General features: G+C 40.9%; 1 protein-coding gene across 3 annotated transcripts in view; it reads left to right on the top strand.

The window, feature by feature from the left end:
* The window catches only part of SCARB1 (scavenger receptor class B member 1), a 56,741-nt gene that overhangs the window by 26,534 nt on the left and 9,807 nt on the right, over window positions 1-20,400 (top strand). For all 3 annotated transcript variants that reach the window (XM_063143823.1, XM_063143824.1, XM_063143822.1), the window contains exons 8-11: window positions 1,659-1,777; window positions 15,212-15,285; window positions 15,553-15,604; window positions 18,135-18,281. In XM_063143823.1, the coding sequence (XP_062999893.1) occupies window positions 1,659-1,777; window positions 15,212-15,285; window positions 15,553-15,604; window positions 18,135-18,281 (392 nt within the window). The remainder of the gene's footprint in view (window positions 1-1,658; window positions 1,778-15,211; window positions 15,286-15,552; window positions 15,605-18,134; window positions 18,282-20,400) is intronic.

Raw genomic sequence — 20,400 nt, 5'->3', positions numbered from 1 at the left:
TTGCATGTAGAAGGTCCCAGGTTCGATCCCAGGTAAGGCTAGGAAAAACTCCTGTCTGAAACCTTCGCGAGCTGCTGCCAGTCAGTGTTGACAATACTAGGCTAGTTGGACAAAGGGTCAATGTAAAGCAGCTTCCTATGTTCTGTCATAAGAGCATCAAAAGAGCCCTGCTGGATCAGATTAATTGTCCACCTATTCCAGCACTCTGTCCACACAATGGCCAACCAGCTGTCGACTCAGGGACTAAAAAAGCAGGACATGGTGCAACAGCACCCTCCCGCCCATGTTCCCCACCATTATGGGTTCTTGATCAACAGCTGTTTGGCCAATGTGTGAACAGAGTGCTGGATCAGATGGACCCTTGGTCTGATACAGCAGGGCTCTTCTGATGTTCTTATTCCATGTCTCCTTTGGTAGTCATGGCTTCATCGTGGCTAGCAGAAGGAAAATAAATGTTTTAATTGTTTCCTAATCGGGCTTTGTTTGTTTGTTTAGTTAGTGTAACTCTTGAGTTAACTTGTTGCAGGTTATTCTCTACCTTGTATTCATTGGTGGCTCCCCATTCGTGACCTCTGTAAAGAAAAATATGTTAATATCCCCAGTTATTCAACTTCATCTGCATTGCCCGCCAGATTTAGGCTAAGTATTTTTCAAGCTGCCATTAAGTAATGAGTAATGAGCAGCTGCATTAGGTGCCAAAGCAGTTAACGCACATGTATCCTCGATAGAGAAGTAGCAGTGGGTGGCTATTTTTCCTGCACTTTGAATAGTTCCTTTAGAGCTTTGACTGGAACTCAGAGCAAATACACTGCCCCTCTGGCATCAGAGTCACCAGCCTCCACTGAACCTGCCTTCCAGTTGGCTTTGCAGTTTCCATTACAGGTGTACAGTTGAGCAAAACGGTACACTGATTCATTTGTTGGGTCTTGTCCATTGCTCATATTTCAAGGAGACAGCGTATCTTCAAGCAGACAATCTCTGCATTTACAGTTAATTCACTCATTCATTTCTTTCCCTTTCTGTAAAAAGACAAAGAAAGCTGCCACTAGGACTGGGAGTGAGTTTTGACATCACTGAGGTTAGCCACTCAGTGCTGCCAGCCACCAGCTTTTTTCTCAATATTACATAATTATCCTCACCCCTGCCCGAGATCTCCACCCTTGGGAGGAAAAGCTACATTTCATACTGAAAACATTTCCAAACAGGCCCCACTGTTGTGTAAATATTACAACTGTCTTTGCCCTCCAAAAGATTATTTTTGGCTTGTTCTAGTACAAACGAGGTGGTTAAGGCATATCATTTTGCACAGAAGATGCTGTTTGTAGTGTTGTTATCTTGCATAGTGGTGGAATGCGCTAAAAGTGCTGACAGCAAAGTTACGTTCTCTGCAGCCACTGGTTTGCCATGCAGGGCATCAGTGCCTTTATTTTTAAAATAAACTAGTTGATAGACCCCATGATCACTCCAGCCCGTAAAAGGTCTTCCATCATGCCCTATTCCCACCTGTCAACTTCCTGGCCAAAATATTCCAGAGTTTAAATAAAAAATCATGGGAGCATAATCTGAGAAGTACAGATAATTAAATGATCCCGTAAACATTCTCCAAAGAGCCTCTTCTTGTTCTACTTACCTTCTCCTCTTTCTTCTTTTGTAAAAAGATGCACCATTGTTTATTTCAAACCCTCACTTCCTGTATGGTGACCCAGCACTGTTGGACACAGTAGATGGCTTGCATCCTAATGAAGAGGAACACAGGCTTTTCCTTGATTTGAACCCGGTGAGTTAACCATCTACATCCTAGCTGTAGTGTTTACTTGCTCTTTCGTGGGATGACTGAACCCCCACCCCCCACCCCCAATAAGCATCAGGCAGCCATTTTGACAAATTAATAAGAAGCAGGAAACATTCCACACTGCCCCCTCCCATCTGTCAGGGATGCTTTATGATAGATTCCTGCACTGAACAGGGTGTTAGACTCGATGGCCTTTTAGGCCCCTTCCAACTCTACTATTCTATGATTCTATGAAATTAGCATGGCACCAAGTCCCATAGGCAGGAAATGATGCTTGGCCACACCTGTCTTTCGAGTTTGGCGGTAGAGGGTGGTGACGAGAGAGCTTTTTTGGGAAGGCCCCCCGCCCCAACTCTGGAATACTCTTTATTTATTTATTTATTTATTTATTTATTTATTTATTTATTATATTTTTATACCACCCAATAGCCGAAGCTCTCTGGGCGGTTCACAAACTCTTCCAAGGTCTGTTTCCCTAGTACCCATTTAACTATCTTTTTGGCACAAATCTAAGACATGTCTGTGCTCCCCGGCACTCTTAATGTTTAAAATCTACTGGTTTTATTTTCAGTACCACTTTCCACCAATTTATCTGGAACAGTTGTTAAGCTAATTAGCTTGTAATTTCCTGGCTCCTCCCTGGCTCCCTTTTTAAACATCAGCAATAATTTGACCACTTTTTGGTTCTCAGGTACAGAGGCTGATCTTAGGGACAAGTTACATGTTTTTGTTAGAAGGTCAGCAATTCCATATTTGACTTCTTAAAGGACAATTCTTTTCCAACCTGCTCCCTGCTATGCTATTTTTCTCTGTGCAGGAAGGTGTGTGTGTGTGTGTGTTTACGTAAAGGAATATTTTAAAATGTGGTTCCCCCTGTAGTGGTATACAGTCCATTGTATCATTTCTTGAATCTACGACCATTACATAGCTAGACCAGGAAATACGCTATTGCATATGTAATACTCCTTTGTTTTCTGCTCTTTAAAACTAAACACTTTTCTCCCTCACCTTACCTACCTCATGGCTTCACAGTGAGCTCCTTTGGAAGGCAATGGTTTATAATCTGTTCTGGCAAGAACCATTATCTAATCTGCTATCCAATTGTATTGAATTTTTTGTGGCTTGCATCTTACCATGGATTCCATAGTACAAGGATGGCATTTTAAAAAAAAAGATCATTACACTAACTTTAAAACTATAAATCAGCGCAGAGATTTTCTTCTCAAATGGTGAGTTGAATCAGCCTCTCTCCCCTGGGGAAAGGAAGGGATCTGTATCAAGATGAAGCCAAGGACAAACTCTTCTAAAGCCTGAGGTTGAACGCTGTAGCCATCCAAAACGTGGCTGGGAAATATACCTCCCATCCAAAGACTGTAGGGCTTAGAGCTTTTGCAAGTCATAAGCAGTTCTGGGCTTGATGAGCTCCTAGTAATTTGACTCTGTATAATGCTGTTTCGGAATATGTTTCTCAATGGCTAGGGTGGTACTGTAATTCCTTAATTGGACCCAAGTGAAGCAATAAGCTGGCTGAGGTACACCAGATACAATAACTGTTTAATGCGAGGTATTGTAAAAATTATGTGCATTGTGGGAAGTTACCAGAGCTTGAAATTCATTATGCAAACAGCTTTTGATGTGGTCTTCACCTGTGGTGAAGGCTGCTTTGTTCCCTGCTAGAACTTCACATCCACATGCACACCCACATCTTGCAGGCATCTATCACAAAGATGACTGCTGTTTAAGACACAACAAGTTTTAATTGTGTGCTTGGGATTTTATCGTTGGGAAAGCACTAGGTGTTTTGCTACAACTGGTAAATCAATGTCCCAGTTGTCTGGCCAGAGGTTGCATGCAGATTTATTTATTTATTTGGGGTAAACAATCAGTAGTGTACATTGCTGGAGCCGCTACTCCATCAATTCTTAAATTAAAATCAGAGTTTGTATGTGTATGGGAGAAGGGGAGGATACATCTGAGCTTTTTTGCACATGCATATAAATGCACGTACATGAACGTTACCGTGCCATGTAGTACGTGGCCTACCATACCAAAACATGCAGCTATTGCTATTTTTTCTTTCTTTTTATGGGTGGTGGTATTGTTGATAATGCATTGTAGGGCAAGCAATTCCAACTCCACCACCCTCAGTAATTTGAAGCTCTCCTGCACCAATAAATAAACAGTAATATGTTGTACTTCCAAGTGTTCAAAGCGCCTCCCCATGCATTCTCTAACTGTAATCCTTAAACCCAAATGGAAATCCATTTCCTTTTGGGCTTAGTGGATGACCAGATGAAAAGGAACTATGGGACCCCATTTTTATATACAATAACAGCAGCGAGATTATTATATGCACAAAAATGGAAAGGCTCAACATTGCCTACAACGGATGAATGGCTATTGAAGTTGGTGGAGTTGGCAGGGATGGCAAAACTTATGTCAATAATTAGAGATAAGTCAACATCTATATTTTTAACTGAATGGAAACCACTTACAGACTTTTTGCAGGGACTAGAAAAAAATGTTTTGTTCATCTGTGGATTCAATGATTAAGAAGATAATTTTTTAAATACTATTTTTTATTGATTTTCAAGTAAGGACAAAATACAATAAACACACAGAATAAAAGAAAACACTCAACAGCAATACAAATGTTCCCACAGCACCACTATAAAAAGCATGGGTGTTCATACCTCCAATAAGCACTTAGTAAATATAGAAATCTTAAACAGAGATACAGAAAAAAGATGCAGGTTAAGTTAGAACCTCTGACCAAAAGGATTCCTGAGTCAATTTTTAAGACAAAAGAAAGAGGGGGATTTTGATTTTTGTAATTATAGAGTAAGAGAAGATATGGTTACATATTTTTGCTGTGGAGAAAATCGGAAGTCCATCTTAACTTTGCATGTTTATTTTAATGTGTTTTGTGTTTTTTATCTTATATGTTTTTTTCTGTTATTATTATTATTATTGTATTGTGTCTGTAAGTTGGTGTTGTTCTGAATAATAATTAAAAAATGAGACTATTCTAACTAATCCTTATGGCAACCTTGTATAGTAGTATCTCTCATTGCACTGCAGCTGTTGCCTAAGACCAGTTTGTGAGTTCGTAGCACAGGCAGGATTCGAAGCAGTGACTTCTTCATTTGTAGTTCAGTCTTTAGCTACTACACATGACAGTTCCTACGACTTTGCCTCTTCCACCTTCCTTCCTCCTGTGCCTGGAACTGCCTCCCAAACATCTGTGCGATGCCACTTCTATAACTTCTTTTAAAACCTTCCTCAAAATCCACCTTTTCCGAAATTTTCAGCACAGCCCCCTAGTTCTATAATTCAGCCTAAGTCTAAGTTGAATATTCTTTCCCTTTGCTCCATTTCACTCTCCTGTGCTTGTTGGTCCCCTGAGTCAGTTTTTTAGACTTTTCATCCCGTAGGGACCTTCCTCTTGCACTCCTAAAACACCATGCAGGCTGATGGCACTATGTCAGTGGTTCCCAAAGTGGGCGGTGGGATTGCATAGGGGGGGCATTAAGAGGCAAAGGGGCAGCAGGGGGGCGCTCGAGGTGGTCTTTTCCAAGAAGCGCTTCTCCAGAAGGTTTTAAAACCCAGGGACATTTTTTTTAAAATAGTTTTATTCTTTTCAAAACTTAACCATACATCAATACAATAACAAAAAAACCCAACGTAATACATAAATGTAGAATAACCTTAATAACATTTTCTAATTTAATATGTTAACATAATCATACTTAACATAAAATTGCACACACACACACACCGGGATCTATTCCTGTTTCCAGAATCTCATTGTTTCTTCTGGAGGCGGTTTCCCACTCCCCTTAGATAGAACATATTCTAGGAACTGTTTCCATATTCCCTCAAAATCATTCGTTTTTGTTATTCCTCTTCTTACTTTTATATTACATGTTAATTTATCATTAATAGCAATATCCCATATCTCTTTATACCAATCTTCAATATGATAATCTCCTTGAACCTTCCAGTTCCTAGATATGATTAACCTTGCTGCCGTCAGCAAATTCGTTATCAATTCTTTTGTCTCTTTATTACAATTTAATTCTCCATATAATAACAATGCCACTATAGGTGTCTCTTCAATCTCCATTCCTACAATTTCTTTTATTAGGAAATTAAACACCATTAAACACCATTTTCCACAATTTTTGAACAAATTCACATTCCCACCACATATGTAAGTAAGTTCCTTTTTTTTTTACACCCTCTCCAACAATTTGCTGAATTCAGCTTATTTATTTTATTTAATTTCACCGGGGTTAGATACCATCTCCATATAATCTTGTAATAGTTTTCTTTAATCCTCACAGACGTATTTCTCAACACTCTTTGTTTCCATATTCCCTCCCAGCTCTGTTGCCCTATTTGTACCTTCAGTTTCCCACACCATCTTACCCATACTTTCTATCTCCCCCTTCCCAACTAATATTCTATATATTTCACTCGTTAACCCTTTTATCATTTTATTTTCCCCTTTCTCAATTTCTTTTTTTAAAATCAGCTCCTCAAATTTTGTTATTACTCTACACTCTCCATTATCCTTTAACCATTTCTTTGTCCATTGTTCTAATTGAAAATAATTTAACCAGGATAAATTTTTCTCCTTTAATGCCTCTTCTAATTCTTCTCGAGTATTCATCTTCCTTAACCAATCTTTAAGCTTCATTATATTCCTCTCTATTAAAATTTTCCCCAGCTTATCTTTTAAATTTCCTGGAAAATTCCGCAACATTATCACTGGTCTTATTGGGGAAATACTTGGAAGTAAGTCCTTTTTGTATACACGCCATATTTCCCAGTGATTTTTTAAGAAGGGGTTCTCTATTTCTCCCCCCCCCCATTTTTTATTATGTTCTCTAAAGAATATATTTTCTGGTTTCCATTCTTTATCTTCTCCTTTTCTGTCCTCCAACCAACTTAGATCTCCTAATCCTATCATGCTTTCTACCCAGGGACATTTTTATGGGAGAATGTAGATTGGTCCCAAGCCATATAGGGGAAGAATCCACACATGTATTAATACCATTTAAGAAGAGTCCTCTTAACGGTGAATTGAAATGTTTCAAAAGCACCAAAACACTAATGAAGAGACATACCTTGCTTGGTGTGCCCCACCACGCCGGGTGCAAAACAGAGGCGTTCGCTCTCTTTTCCCTCCCTCCCTCCCTTGGCAAGCCTGCAGTGGGTGCTTTGGATTTTGAATAAATATTCAATTAATTGTTACTGTTTTGAATTTTATTGTTATTATCTTCCTTAGTGGGTCGTTGAAAACAGCTATTCTGAATAATAATTTTTATAGTGTAGGGTAGGGGGCACTGAGCATGAGTTTGTGGAACCAAGGGGGCGGTTACCTGAAAAAGTTTGGGAATCACTGCACTATGTAAATAATAACTTAAGACCAGCGACCAAATTTTGCAATATGGAAGGCTCCTGTTCAGGGTGCCGGCCAGTTAGTCATGCCTTCTTCCAAGATCCTCCATTACATTTCCCACTTTCCTAACTTTCTGTTTCTTTCCCCTCCAATAGCCAGTCAGTATTCCTTGACCCTGAGCATGCTTGGTCCTCATTAGAGCAGTTTTTGAGCAGGGAAATTGGGTTTTTCTAAAGGATTAGTGTAAAGCAGGGAGGGTCAACTTCTGGCCGTCCAGATGTTTTGGACAACAATTCCCATAATTTCTGACCATTGGTCATGCTGGCTATGGCTGATGGGAGTTCTAGTCCAACAATATCTGGAAGGGCACCAACTTGCCTATCCCTGGTAAGTGGGTTGTTGACTGTGGGCCAATACGCAGCCTTAATTATTGCAATTAAGCCTCAATGCACGTAACAGAAGTAAACGCATAATTGTTTCCATTTACTTTTGCCTCTGTTTTGGGCTTACGACAAATTTATGTTGCAAGCTCTTGTCTTCTCACCTGCTCTGTAAAGTACCATCTATTTTAGTGCTGTACTAATAAATCTCTTTTCTCCCCTAGTGTATCTTTAACACCCACCCACACCCAAAATATATCATTTCTGGCACAATTTGAAAGCCCTTGTGGCCTGTCTCTAGAAAAGCAATACCATGGCTGAACTTTGAGCTTTGCCCCTGTGCTGATGTAGAACATTTTAGATCGGATGATTTTTTTTGTCTCCTTGATGACTGGGGTTTTCTTTTCTTAATAAACGTCCTTATGCATTTATTATGCTTGGCCTCTCGCCCTTTCTTCTGAGGGAGCTGGGCTAGCATTTTAGATTCATATCAAACTTGTGAGCTGAGAGGCTCTGTGACTACCTCAGGGCCAGAAAGCGAGCCAGGTAGTGGCCAGCACAGGGCATAGGTGTACTGTGAAGTGGCACAAGCAGCCGCTTCAGAAGGCAGTTCTGAGAAAAACTTTTTTTTGTGAAGGGGAGTGTATGCAATATAAAAGCAATTGATGAAATAGCATGTTTCATCATCACAATGCAACATTGTAAATCATAGAATCATAGATTCTACACCCTACAGCATACTTGATAGATGGTTGTCCAGTATCAAGGCCCATCTCTCTCATGGTTCTCCAAGGCCTCAGGCAAGTGTCTTACTCAATCGCAATACGAGAGATGATTGGAGATTCTAAGGATTATTGCTTATGGGTGAGTCAAGGCCTTTCCAGCTCCAATCTCGCTTCTTATATCGGCTTTCTGAAAGTCACTGACTCACTCTGCACCACCACCCTGCTCTACTTTCACCTTCCACAATATTGATATAATACTGGCCTATCTTACAGGGTTGGTTCTTTCGATTTCTTGAAATAACGCCTCTGTTCCGCTTTGGACATTCTTTAGTGCTTTATAGTCAAATTTGTTGTTTGCAGCCAATGGCAATTACAATATAAATCATCAGACAAAATATATTTTAAAAACCCAGAAACAATCCAGAGAAACGACAGCTTCCTATTACCTGGGGGCCTTCTGCATTGTGAAAGGGATGTGAGCTATGGATTAAGAACATCAGAAGTGCCTTGATGCTGGATCAGACCAAGGGTCCATCTTAGTCCAGCACTCTGTTCACACAGTGGCCGACCAGCCATCGACCAGGGACCAACAAAGCAGGACATGGTGCAACAGCACCCACCCACCCATGTTCCCCAGCAACTGGTGCACACAGGCTTACTACCTCGAATACTGGAGATAGCACCCAATCATCAAGGCTAGTAGCCATGGATAGCCTTGGCCTCCTCCAGGAATTTATCCAACCCCCCTGTTAAAGCTGTCCAGATTGGTGGCCATCCCTACATCTTGTGGTAGTGAGTTCCATAATTTAACTCTGCGCTGTGTGAAGAAGTCCTTCCTTTTATTTATCCTGGATCTCCCACCCATCGGCTTCATGGGGTGACCCCATTCGGTTCTAGTATTTTGAGAGAGAGAGAGAGATGTCTCCCTATCCACATTCTCCATACCATGCATAATTTTGTACACCTCTATCATGTCTCCCCTTTTCCAAGCTAAACAAGCCCAGTTGATGTAACCTTTCCTCATAGGGGAGATGTTCCAGCCCCTTAATCATTTTAGTTTCCCCTTCCAGCACTTTCCCCATCTCATGCAAGGACAGGAGGCATACCGTGCCATATTGGAAATGCAATTCGAATGTTCATGGATTTGTTTCACACCAATATCTATTTATATCCTACTTTTCTACTACAAACAGATTCCTAAAGCGGCTAACAATTCTGACCGCTAAAAACTGCCAATGTAAAATGATGATGTACTAATGACAATAAAATGGCAGAATATTAACTAGGATACTTTAAAACCAGGGCCAAGTGAGATTAAAACAGATATTTCATTTTAAAATCTTGTCAAATACAAAGCTTTTCACCTGGCACAGAAAAGATTTATTTATTTATTTATTTATTTAATATTTATTACATTTTTACACCGCCCAATAGCCGAAGCTATTCAAAAATTCAAATCATGAAGAGCATAAAAACAACCAACAATCTAAAAACACAAATACAAAATACAATATAAAAAATGCACAAAGTAGTCTTCTGAATCCGGTTCCTTTCACAGTAGATTTGGTTGCTTTCTTGGGCAGTTTTGTGTAGCATATTCTTGGCCTAATATCAGCCTTGAAAAAGGCCTCCACAAGTTTCTTAAGAGTTTTGGCTGCGGCCCAGATTTCTGAAATGGCTGTGGTTTAGTAACAACAATAATACTTTTGTTTGTCTTCTGAGGTGAGAAAATGTAAGAATTAGGGGCAGGACCTCGCTCAAATTTTATCCTGATCTTAATTTTATCCTAATCTTAATATGTGACTGTCACAGTGTGGAGTCACGCTACAACCCCTCAGCATGCACAGAACAATTAAAAATGGAGAGACAAATACCATATGTGTGTGTGGTGTTTCGTTTTCTTGAAGGCAGATAAAAACCTTCTTTTTCTATTGCTGAGTCTCTCTTGTACTACAGCTTTTTATTATTTGCCGTCCTGTTGCTTTAATATGGATTTTAAGTTTTTGTGCACCGTACTGAAATGTATATGGACTTTAACATAAATTTAAAATTAGGCACACTGAGGCTACTTAGAAGTGCAAGTGTTTGGTATTCTTTGGTAATTCCCAAGTCGTGTGTCAGGTTTTGCTGAAAGTCCTGTGAGATATCAATTAAAGAAAAGCTACTTTGAGATTAAAGTAGCTGTCCACAGGGAAGTAACTTGTTAGGTTCTTGGTTGCTTATTTTCAGTTAAGCATCTCAGGATGATGTTTGGACAAGTTGTTCTTATGTCTCCACCTGAGAGAAACTGGTGTGCGCAAGAGTGAAGGGGCTCTCCATTTTAAAATCAGTGGTGTGAGAAATCTGGAAAATACTGTAGATTTGGGGGCACGATGAAGTTAGATTTTCGTCAAAGATGCATTGCCTTAACCAAGCACTTGCTGATTTCAATGCCTAGCTGCTTGATAAATTGTTAGTGGATTTTTCTTCAGTTTTTAGTGCATTTTCCATTTTACAAGTTGTTGACAATCTTATTCCAGTCAATTAATAATTGCTTACATTGCCTCATAACTTTACATAACTTTCTCCTCTTTATAATGTTCCTAAGAGATAATAAGGTAGCACTTGTTCTTTATTTTATTGTTCCAGAACGTAACAAAAACAGACCACTGTTGAATAACACTTTTATTTTATTTTGTAACCCTCTCTAATTCCAATAATATTTGTGAGTTTCAGCATATGCAACCGCTCCCAAACACTGCTAGTATATCTTTTTGTTTCTCTTTATAGCTGACAGCAATTCTATCAGCATTAGTAAAATAATGATCATTTCCCAGTCTTCTTGAGGTACCTCATGCTTCACAGAACAATGAGCAGGTCATAAATTTGATTATATCCTATAAATTTGAATATAACATGTTATGTTATATTCAAACATGTTTTCTAATTATAGATTTTTACCTCAGTTTTTAACAAATATTGTACACCGCCCTGGAAATTATTAACGAAGGGTAGTATATAAATATTTTAAATAAAAAGAATAAAATAAATCTGCTAGTGGAACCCTGGGTGATTATGCAGTGGATTGGGAAGGATTTCTGACTCGCAAAAGTTCCAGCTGTGGCAAGTAAAATAATAATAATTCTCTGTCATGGCTGTGCTGAGTTGTACTATTTGAATATCTTTCTGCCTCTGCATTCTTCACCTGTAAAATAAGAATATTAATTGGCTTCCTCAGGCTGAGGGTATTTCCAGGCAGAGGGCTTCTAGCGCTACAAGCCGAAACACATCATAGGCTATGCCCCTTTTTCCCTTAACAGATTTTTTTGTGGAAAGAAAAATGGAGGAAGAAACAGTGAGAAAACACCAGACGGTTACAAGATGAAGATAACATTGTCTGGACCAACCCCTCAATAAAATTCGTTGAATGAGGCAGAGCGATTGCATGATAAAAGTCCCATCTGGAAGCACCTCATGTCTTAGTGCAGCTTTGCTATTCCATAAGTTTGAAATCTCCCCACCCCCTGAGATCATGTCTAAATTTATGTATTATTTAACGATACTTATGCATTGCTTACCTTAAATAAATTTCTAAGAAATATACAAAACAATGCAGTATAATATCATCATAATAAATGATAATATTATTACTGTATACATAAGGTAGGACTACCTTCCTTGTTGGAAAAAGTATGTTTTGAGTAGGCACTGAAAATCCAGAAAGGTTGGTACCTGTCTAATTTTTAGTGGTAGTGAATTCCAGAAAGTGGGTGCTACAGAATTAAAGGTCTTATTCTGTGCCACTGTGGAGCAGACCTTTGAAATCTTGGGTATTATTATTATTTATTTATATAGCACCATCAATGTACATTGATGGTACAACCAGCAGGGTATCACTTGATTAGCAATTAATAATCTACTAGCTCTTTAAGCAACAGTGGTCTGGTTCGAACATAATGGTCACCCATGGTATGGGTTGTTGAATTCTGGGTTGTTGTGCTGTATGAATGCGGCTGCATGAACAAAGTATGGTTTATTAACAACAGACAACCCAGAAAAAGAAGCCATGGTTTATTGTTGGGTTGTGAACTCTGGGTGGCTGAAACCATGAGTTGTCATGATGTGCGAACCCAGAACTGGGGGTTGCTCATGGGTTAACTTGCCGAATTATAAAGATGGTGGGCAAAAGCAGGGTTTGTTTGTTTTTTAAAAAAGAACAACCAGCTGCTCTGCATTCCAAGTTAAAGGGAACCGAATTTACATTGGAGGGGAATTGAATCTGGGCCTCCCGGGTGGCAGGCGAGAATTCTACCATTGAACCACCACCATTTGTTCAGTCGTCTGCCAGACAAACCATAGGTAGGACTGTGAGGGAACTGGCTGTCATTTCCGGTTATGACCTTAATGAAGGCCATGCTCTTTGCGCATGCCTGAAGTCCGAGGCAGACATACATGCACAAAGACAAATATATATGCCCCTCCACAGACCCGATGCAGACTACCATCCCCAAACAAGCCAATTGCGATAACAGCTGTCCTTATTAGAACTGTGTATGGTGGGCCACTTATCCAACAACACCCCCCCTTAGTAAAATCCACGCCTCTTTAACCAAAGTGCCAGTCCTCAGTAACTGCAAAGCACAACAGTGCAACTTAGTGAATTTTACCGTTTTTAACCCACAACAGTTTTTGACCACTTTTGGGAACCAATTCGGGCTCCGCATTCATGGACGGGGAGCAGATCCCCTGGGGTGGATTTATCTGAAGCTCACTCAGCTTGTAGAAACAGGCCACACCATACAAGAGCACTTCTTCCAAGACTTTTGGAAAGAAGTCGAACAGCCTTTTGAAGTGCCAGAGATAGCGCGCAACCTTTTTGTCACTTTTGCAGAAACTGTCGCTGCGACTCTGAATGTATCTAATTGTTATGTATGTGGAGGAACCAACCTAGGAGACCAATGGCCTTAGGAAGCCCAAGAATACAATGTCAGCCAGCCGTATAATGAGACCACTGACCCCATCCCCATAGTCAGTGGATGCTGACAAACGCCCTAATTGGAAGGTGGTGCATCCAAAGAATATCTTCCGGGGGGCCCAAGATCGGAGAAACCCTGTGTCAGACCATTACCACGCTGAACCAAACTATCTTGTCCTATTGACCAAATCAAACCGTCATACCTCCTAATCGCCCATGGCCAAGCTCACTTCAGGCCAGGGCTTAGGCTCATGGTTCAATTAGTTTGGTGGGCTAAAATAGATGATCAGTATTGTTGTTTTAAGAATTATGTTATGCTTGCTGTTACCCTGTCTTATGCCAATGATTATACAAAGTTTGAAGGACATGATAGAGCAAATTGCAGATAAACGTACTGCAGTGCATCAAATGGCCTTGCAGGATTACAGGCCAGTCCCTGTCAATGATGACAATCTGGGATAATGATAGCACTCTGTGCCTTCGCTAAGAGTGTATCAAAGGGGGGAATGTGAGGGAACTGGCTGTCATTTCCGGTTATGACCTTAATGAAGGCCGTGCTCTTTGCGCATGCCTGAAGTCCGAGGCAGACATTCCTACCGAACAGGTTTGAACCGGTTGTGCTATGCTGCCAAGATGCGCACGCAATTCCTTTGTGTAAAAGTGTGTGCGTTGCCTTTGCATGAGGGGCGTGTATAAAAAGCCCCTCCTCCCAGTCCCCAGGGCAGCCGCCCGTGGACTCATCCCGTGCTGCTGTTTCGCTAGCGAATAAAGCTATCTGTTTGGACAAGAACTTTGGTGTGGACTCCAGTTTCTCTGTGTGGGCTCCAGTTTTTCCGTAACAGGACAACAAGCCATGGGTTAAATAAACAATGAATTAGCATTATGTACGCACCAAGCCAATATCCTCAGTGGGTCACAGGCCTGTATCGGCACATCTCTGATTTTGTTTTGACTTCCTGCATTTGCTTTTCTTATTTTTACAATACTAGTGGTGTTTGGGGTAAATGGACTTCCTGATGTGTTGGAGGCAGAACGTATCACATAATTTTATCTGTCTCTGTTGTGCCTACCATAAAAGGGTCATAACAATCACAACTTTATTAAAACAGCTGCAATAAAGGAAGGAGATAGGCAGATGGATAGATGCACAAAACATTTTTATAGCCCACAGTGCTTTTACTGTCACATATAGTGCCTTGTGTTGGGAGGTATCTCTCTTTGCTGGGACAACTGTTCTGTGCTTGTAGAGCTATGTGAGGGTGGGGAGTGCTATCTTGGGACCTAGATTGATGACAAAATGATTTGAAAAGCCAACGGGTAAAAAGACACATTTTAAGAAATTGCCTTGTCCTTAATATCTGCATCAGAGGCCTTCCTCTCAATGCCCTTGCCTTCAGAGGGGAGGCGACTGGCAACCACAGACAGGGCCTTTTTAGTGGTGGTTCATCATTTATGGAATATCCTCCCCTGATAAATAATGAAGTCACCTAGAGCCAGTGTGATATAGCGGCTAGAATGATGGACTATGATTGAGGAGGCCAGGGTCAAATCCCTTCTAAGCAAAGACGTTTGGTGTACGACCTTGTGCTTATCACCCTCTCTCAGCCTGACCTACCTTTCAAGGTTGTTGTGTGAATGTAAAGGTGTGGGGGGAGCCATTTGTACTGCCCAGCATTCATTGCATTTGGGCGAAAGATGAATGCCGTTCTTTCGCCGAAGTCTAATGGTTGGCTTTGCTCTGCTGTGACTGCTCCTACCCCCACACCCAAAATTATGTGATACTGGTCGTTTTGATTTTATTGCTGCCACCTTATTGCTTTTTGAAAAAGGATTTTATTTTATTTAGTACATTATTGTTGTGAATCGCTTCCATAGCCTGTTGAGTGAAAAGTGGCAAATCTTATATAAATGTCTGTGTAAAACACCACAATGTTCTATCTCCTTTTAATGCAGTTGACTGGAGTTCCTCTAAACTGTGCCATCAAAATGCAGCTGAACCTTTTCATAAAGCAAGTCCCTGGCATACTGTAAGTAATGATCTCCTAAGGCACTGTTTTTTCAGACAGCGAGTCTCATTTTGAAATGTGATTACCGCCTTCTCTTCTTTCTCCTTTGCCAATTCCTTGATCTTGATCGACTCCTCTCCTGATACCTTTACAGAGAAGCCCAAGCCACTGGGTGCTGTACACATTTGCATGTAAAATAGCTGATGGGGCAAGGGTTGCTAAATAGCCATTTAGCAAGATCTGATTGCAAGATCTTAAGGTCCTCATTGCTGTCTCTTAATCTTTCAGGCAAACAGGAACGATTAAACCAGTTGTGTTGCCTTTACTTTGGTTTTCAGAGGTAAGTTGGAGTGTGCACTCACAACAACATTAATTTTGTGTGTGTGTGTGTGTAGAGCAGAAGTGTCAAACTTCTTTTAGCTTGGGGACAGGTGGTGAATTCTTTTTTGGAGAAGCGCTCAGGAGGCTCTTCCCTGTGGGTGGCAAGGGCAAAATAATAGGATATTTTCGTTGAAAGCTGTTACTGCCACTTTCCAAGCTGAACAGAAGTCAGGAAACAGTTGATGGTCTAGGAAAAGGTAGTATGGCAATCTGGAAATCCCGGAGGGCGACAATTTGGCCCACGAGGCTGAGAATCTATAAGAACATAAGAATTGCCATGCTTTATCAGACCAAGTGTCCATCTAGTCCAGCACTCTGTTCACACAGTGGCCAACCAGCCATCGGCCAGGGACCAACAAGGCAAGACATGGTGCAATAGCACCCTCCCACCCATGTTCCCCAGCAACTGCGGCACCCAGGCTTCCTGCCTCAAATACTGGAGATAGCACCCAACCATCAGGGCTAGTAGCCATTGATAGTCTTTGCCTCCAGGCATTTATCCAACCCCCTTTTAAAGCCGTCCAAAGTGATGGCCATCACTACATCCTGTGGTAGTGAGTTCCATAATTTAACTCTGCGCCGTGTGAAGAAGTACTTCCTTTTATTTGTCCTGGATCTCCCACCAATCAGCTTCATGGGATGACCCCGGGTTCTAGTATTTTGGGAGAGGGAGAAAAATGTCTCCCTATCCACATTCTCCACACCATGCATAATTTTGTACACCTCTATCATGTCTCCCCTTAGCCTCTTTTTTTCCAAGCTAAACAATCCTAGTTGATGTAACCTACCCTCATCTACACCTCTGATGTAGAGAAAGTAATTTTTAATGGGCTTGAGTACAAACTAGACTTAATCGGGCCGAATTATATGACTTGCTTAAAAAGAAAAAAAGAAAAACACGTTTGTGTATGTGACTAAATGGTTAGTCCTCAGGTGATAACCTTATGTAAGGCAATTTTGTAATAACTTATTCAACACTTGACTACGAAGATTAATTTTGCCATGAATCATGCTTCTGTCACTGGGAAAAGGGCCAATCTGTTCTAGGAAACTTGCCCCCCCCTTCTTCTTGTGAGCATGAACCCTTTTTGCCACTTTCTACATCATCTGGAAGAGGCTAAAAACTGCCCATCTGCAGTTTTGCCCTGCTGTGATGTAACAGAAAAGATTTTAGCATTCTAAAGGAGGGCAGGGTGAAAGCGTCAGCAATAGAATGTTGGCAAGTATCTGGTGCTGAAAGGTCAACTTGCAAGGAGGAGGAAAAAACCCTCAAAGGTTTAGGGGTAGGTGAAACTGTGTGCACTGTTGCTAGGAATGATGTTGAATAGAGAAAGGTTTATGAAACCTTGGGAGATCTGTGGGCAGAGATCCAAGGGGACGGTGAGAACAAATGGGCCGTGGGAAAATTGGGAAAGCAAATTGGCATTTTTATCTAATGTGGTGTGGAATCATGCTTGTGAAATACAAACTGTGAACTCCTTTTCTTCATGGGTAGGTTCCTTGTATACATGGGGGGAGGGGGAGAGAATATTGGATTTGGGACCAGGGTTGAAATCTCCATGTATTCGTGAAGTTTACTGGCTGACCTTTGGGCACTGACTCATGCTGCCTAATCTATCACGCGGGGTTGATGGGGTGTGTGTCAAAAGAACTCTGTGCTCTTTGGAGAAGAAGCAGGATACAATCCTGAAAAAGTGTCTCTGAGCAAGTGCAGGGTCTCCTTTGCCACTGAACTGACCACAGCCCATTCCCACTTTAATCCTAGGTATAGGAAGGAAGACCCTCCAAGTCAGAAGTTAGGGCTTTGAAACAAGCTGTAATCTTCTTTCATCTCACTACAGAGTTTAACCCTAAGAGCAGATGTAGTGCTGTCTCCTGCAGATCAAGAGCCAGCTTACAGATTGCACAGTCTTCCACAGACTCCAAAGTATATTCAGCCCTCTCTTTTCCAGGCATCACAAATGGGTTCTTACTGCATGTGCATCTATTCTTATATTCTTACATGTCAGGAAGGTGAAGAGGAACAATCTCATGGCTGGTTCCTGATTTTCAGAACAGCACAATTTGAAGTCCGCATTTATGTCTGTGTCAGGCCTTTGTAGACATGGAGCTTTTCTACATGAGGCATTTATTGTCCACTCATCATTCTCTACTCGCATTTATTTATGGGTTCTTTAAACAACATCATGACCTTCCAGTTTTGCTTCTGTCTTTAAAGAGCACTTTGAGCAAAAAAAAAAAAAATCAAGCAGGAAAAAGTGGTATTTTTTTTGTAAAAGCATGAAAGAAAACATTTTTTACTTCTGTATTTGTGGTATTCTGCTAAACCCCAGTGCCACCTAGAGGTTGTGTAGCAGGAAAGCAGGAAAGGATCTCAATTCTGCAACAACACCAAAAGCTGATACAGAGGATAAACAACTTTGTGTAGAAAACCTTGTGACCGTTTTGTGGGGGAATAGAAACATAAACTTCTCTTTTCTTTTGAGCAGAGTGGACAGATTGAAGGTCATATTTTGGACGAGTTCTATACCAATCTGGTACTGATCCCTTCTTTAATAGAATACGGACAGTACATCCTGGTTGCCCTTGGAGGTGTCCTACTTATTACTTCTGCCCTACTTGGACTCAAGAGCAAGGTAGGAATAATGTGGGCCTCCGGGACTCCGGAAATCTTTCCTCCTTAATTCCATGATTCACTTGCCTTCTGATTTTTAACTAAATTAATGTTTTCATTTCAGCGAAGTTCTTGCTTTCCTTTTTAAACCTCTGTGATTCTATAAGGAAATTTTAAAAAAACTTGGAGCTGAGCTACATGACCAGCAAAACTGGGTGGTGCAAATCTTGTTAGACTGTGCCAGTTGAGATTGTAATGGGCGTGGGGTGGCATGTTTTAATCCTCTTCCCAATATGAAACCTGAAATATTAAGGATAAGAAAAGACTAATTTCAAACATCTGCACCTCCCCAAAACTATTTCTCTACAACAGGGAAGGGGGCGTCTGTTTTTTGTTTGAATGGAGTATATTCAAACATATTTTTTTCCCACCTGCAGTCTAAGTTGATAAAATGCAGGAAACGCTGCTCCGTGTGATTTGTCACTCTGTGAATAGCAAGCTTTGTTTTTGAAAGTGGTCTGCTGAAGGCCATTTCGAAAAGGCGTAGAACAGAGTTGTCACGGTAGGATTAGAGGACACAACATTCAGAAAACTAGGCAAGAACTTTACTGTGACCCAGTGTGGAGGAAATGGCAGCAAATCAAGTGTTAATTAATTAACTGTGCTGCTGCCACTTTGCAAAATCAACCTCCAATCAACCCGATCAGAGATTGCTTCATGGCATGTGAACCCGGACACTATTGAGTTATTCATGGGTTAAACAAAACAACTCACAATTAACCTACAATTAGTTCTGAGGTTAACTGTGGGCCATTAAACCCATGAATAACCCATAGTGTCCTGGTTTGCACAGCATGAAACAGCCTCCAATCAGAGGTTATGAAAGTGGCAGCATTACATATGGTACATGCTGTGGCAAATCTTGGGTTAATTAACCCATGATTTGCCACTGTTACACCTGAACAGGCCATGTCTCTCTAGCAAGAATAGAACAGGAACAGGAAACTCCTGAGTCGTTCACTGCCACCTAATGAGGAAGAAGTCATGTCCAGGGGAGGAAGGTTTTGAGTGGTTTCGCTTAGGTTGTCAAATTGCAACCCGGAAACTTGTGCTGTATCCTCAGAATAGCTGTCAAAGCTGGTGGTCATGAAGCCACGACTCATCTCTTACTCTGTTCTGCTGTGACTCCATCACTGGTGAACTTTAAAAACACTGTGCAAATCTCCGGGTCACAATCTTGACAAGCATGGTTGAGCGACATATTTTGTGTTAATGATGGCAAAAGGTAAACCAATAATATGGATTCTCAGTTTCGATGCTCCATCAGATTCATGGGACAAAATGGGCCAAGACCGTATATGCTTATGCCATGTAAAAACAATTTTTAATCTTTAAGGTGCCTCAGGACTCTCTTGGTTGTGAATTTCAATATCATCATCATCATCATCATCATCATCTTATTTCTTACCCACCTCTCCGTTTGGATTGAGGCAGGGAAAGTAACCCAAATTCTTTACAATATAACAAGTGATTTTATGATTAGGATAACTCACGTTAAGCATCAGGCCTTTTTTCTTTCTTTGAAATTCTGGTAGACTGCTAAAATCTTGTCTTTTTAAAAACACCCCCACACCCCATTGAGTTTAAATGACATTCTTCAAGTGCTTTCTTTAATGCGTTCAACAGACCTCTTTTATGTTATGTATGTTGCTGTTGTTTTTTCTTAATCTATACTACAACCATAACTCAAGGTCTGTAAGCTGGATAATGATAACTTACTGTCAGGCTTTGTCAGACTGCAATAAATCCCTTGCAGATAAGTCAGGCAACAAATCCATCAAGGCCAGGGAAGGAGGGAGAGTGAGGTGAGGTGAGGCTGTATGAAGGGCTGGGAAGTTTACCAGTACAACGAAGTAAATTCAATGAGGCAGAGAAGAGTCCTTTTCCAATTCAGAGTCCCCAAATCCAAGGCATTCAAGGCGTAAAGGTAAGGGTGAGGCTCAGGGTCTAGGATCAGGCTGATGAGATCTGGCGTGTAGATACAACATTGGCTCAGTTCAGACAACACGTTAGTCAATGCAGTGTGAAAACTCCACTCAACAGTTGAGTTTTTAGGAGGTGCTCCTCGCACAACGTGTTCT

This window comes from Elgaria multicarinata, chromosome 18 (assembly GCF_023053635.1).
Source record: "Elgaria multicarinata webbii isolate HBS135686 ecotype San Diego chromosome 18, rElgMul1.1.pri, whole genome shotgun sequence".
In the NCBI taxonomy this organism is placed as follows: Eukaryota; Metazoa; Chordata; class Lepidosauria; order Squamata; family Anguidae; genus Elgaria; species Elgaria multicarinata.
Note: the sequence above shows the minus strand (reverse complement) of the source record. Positions and strands in the feature narration are given on the sequence as shown.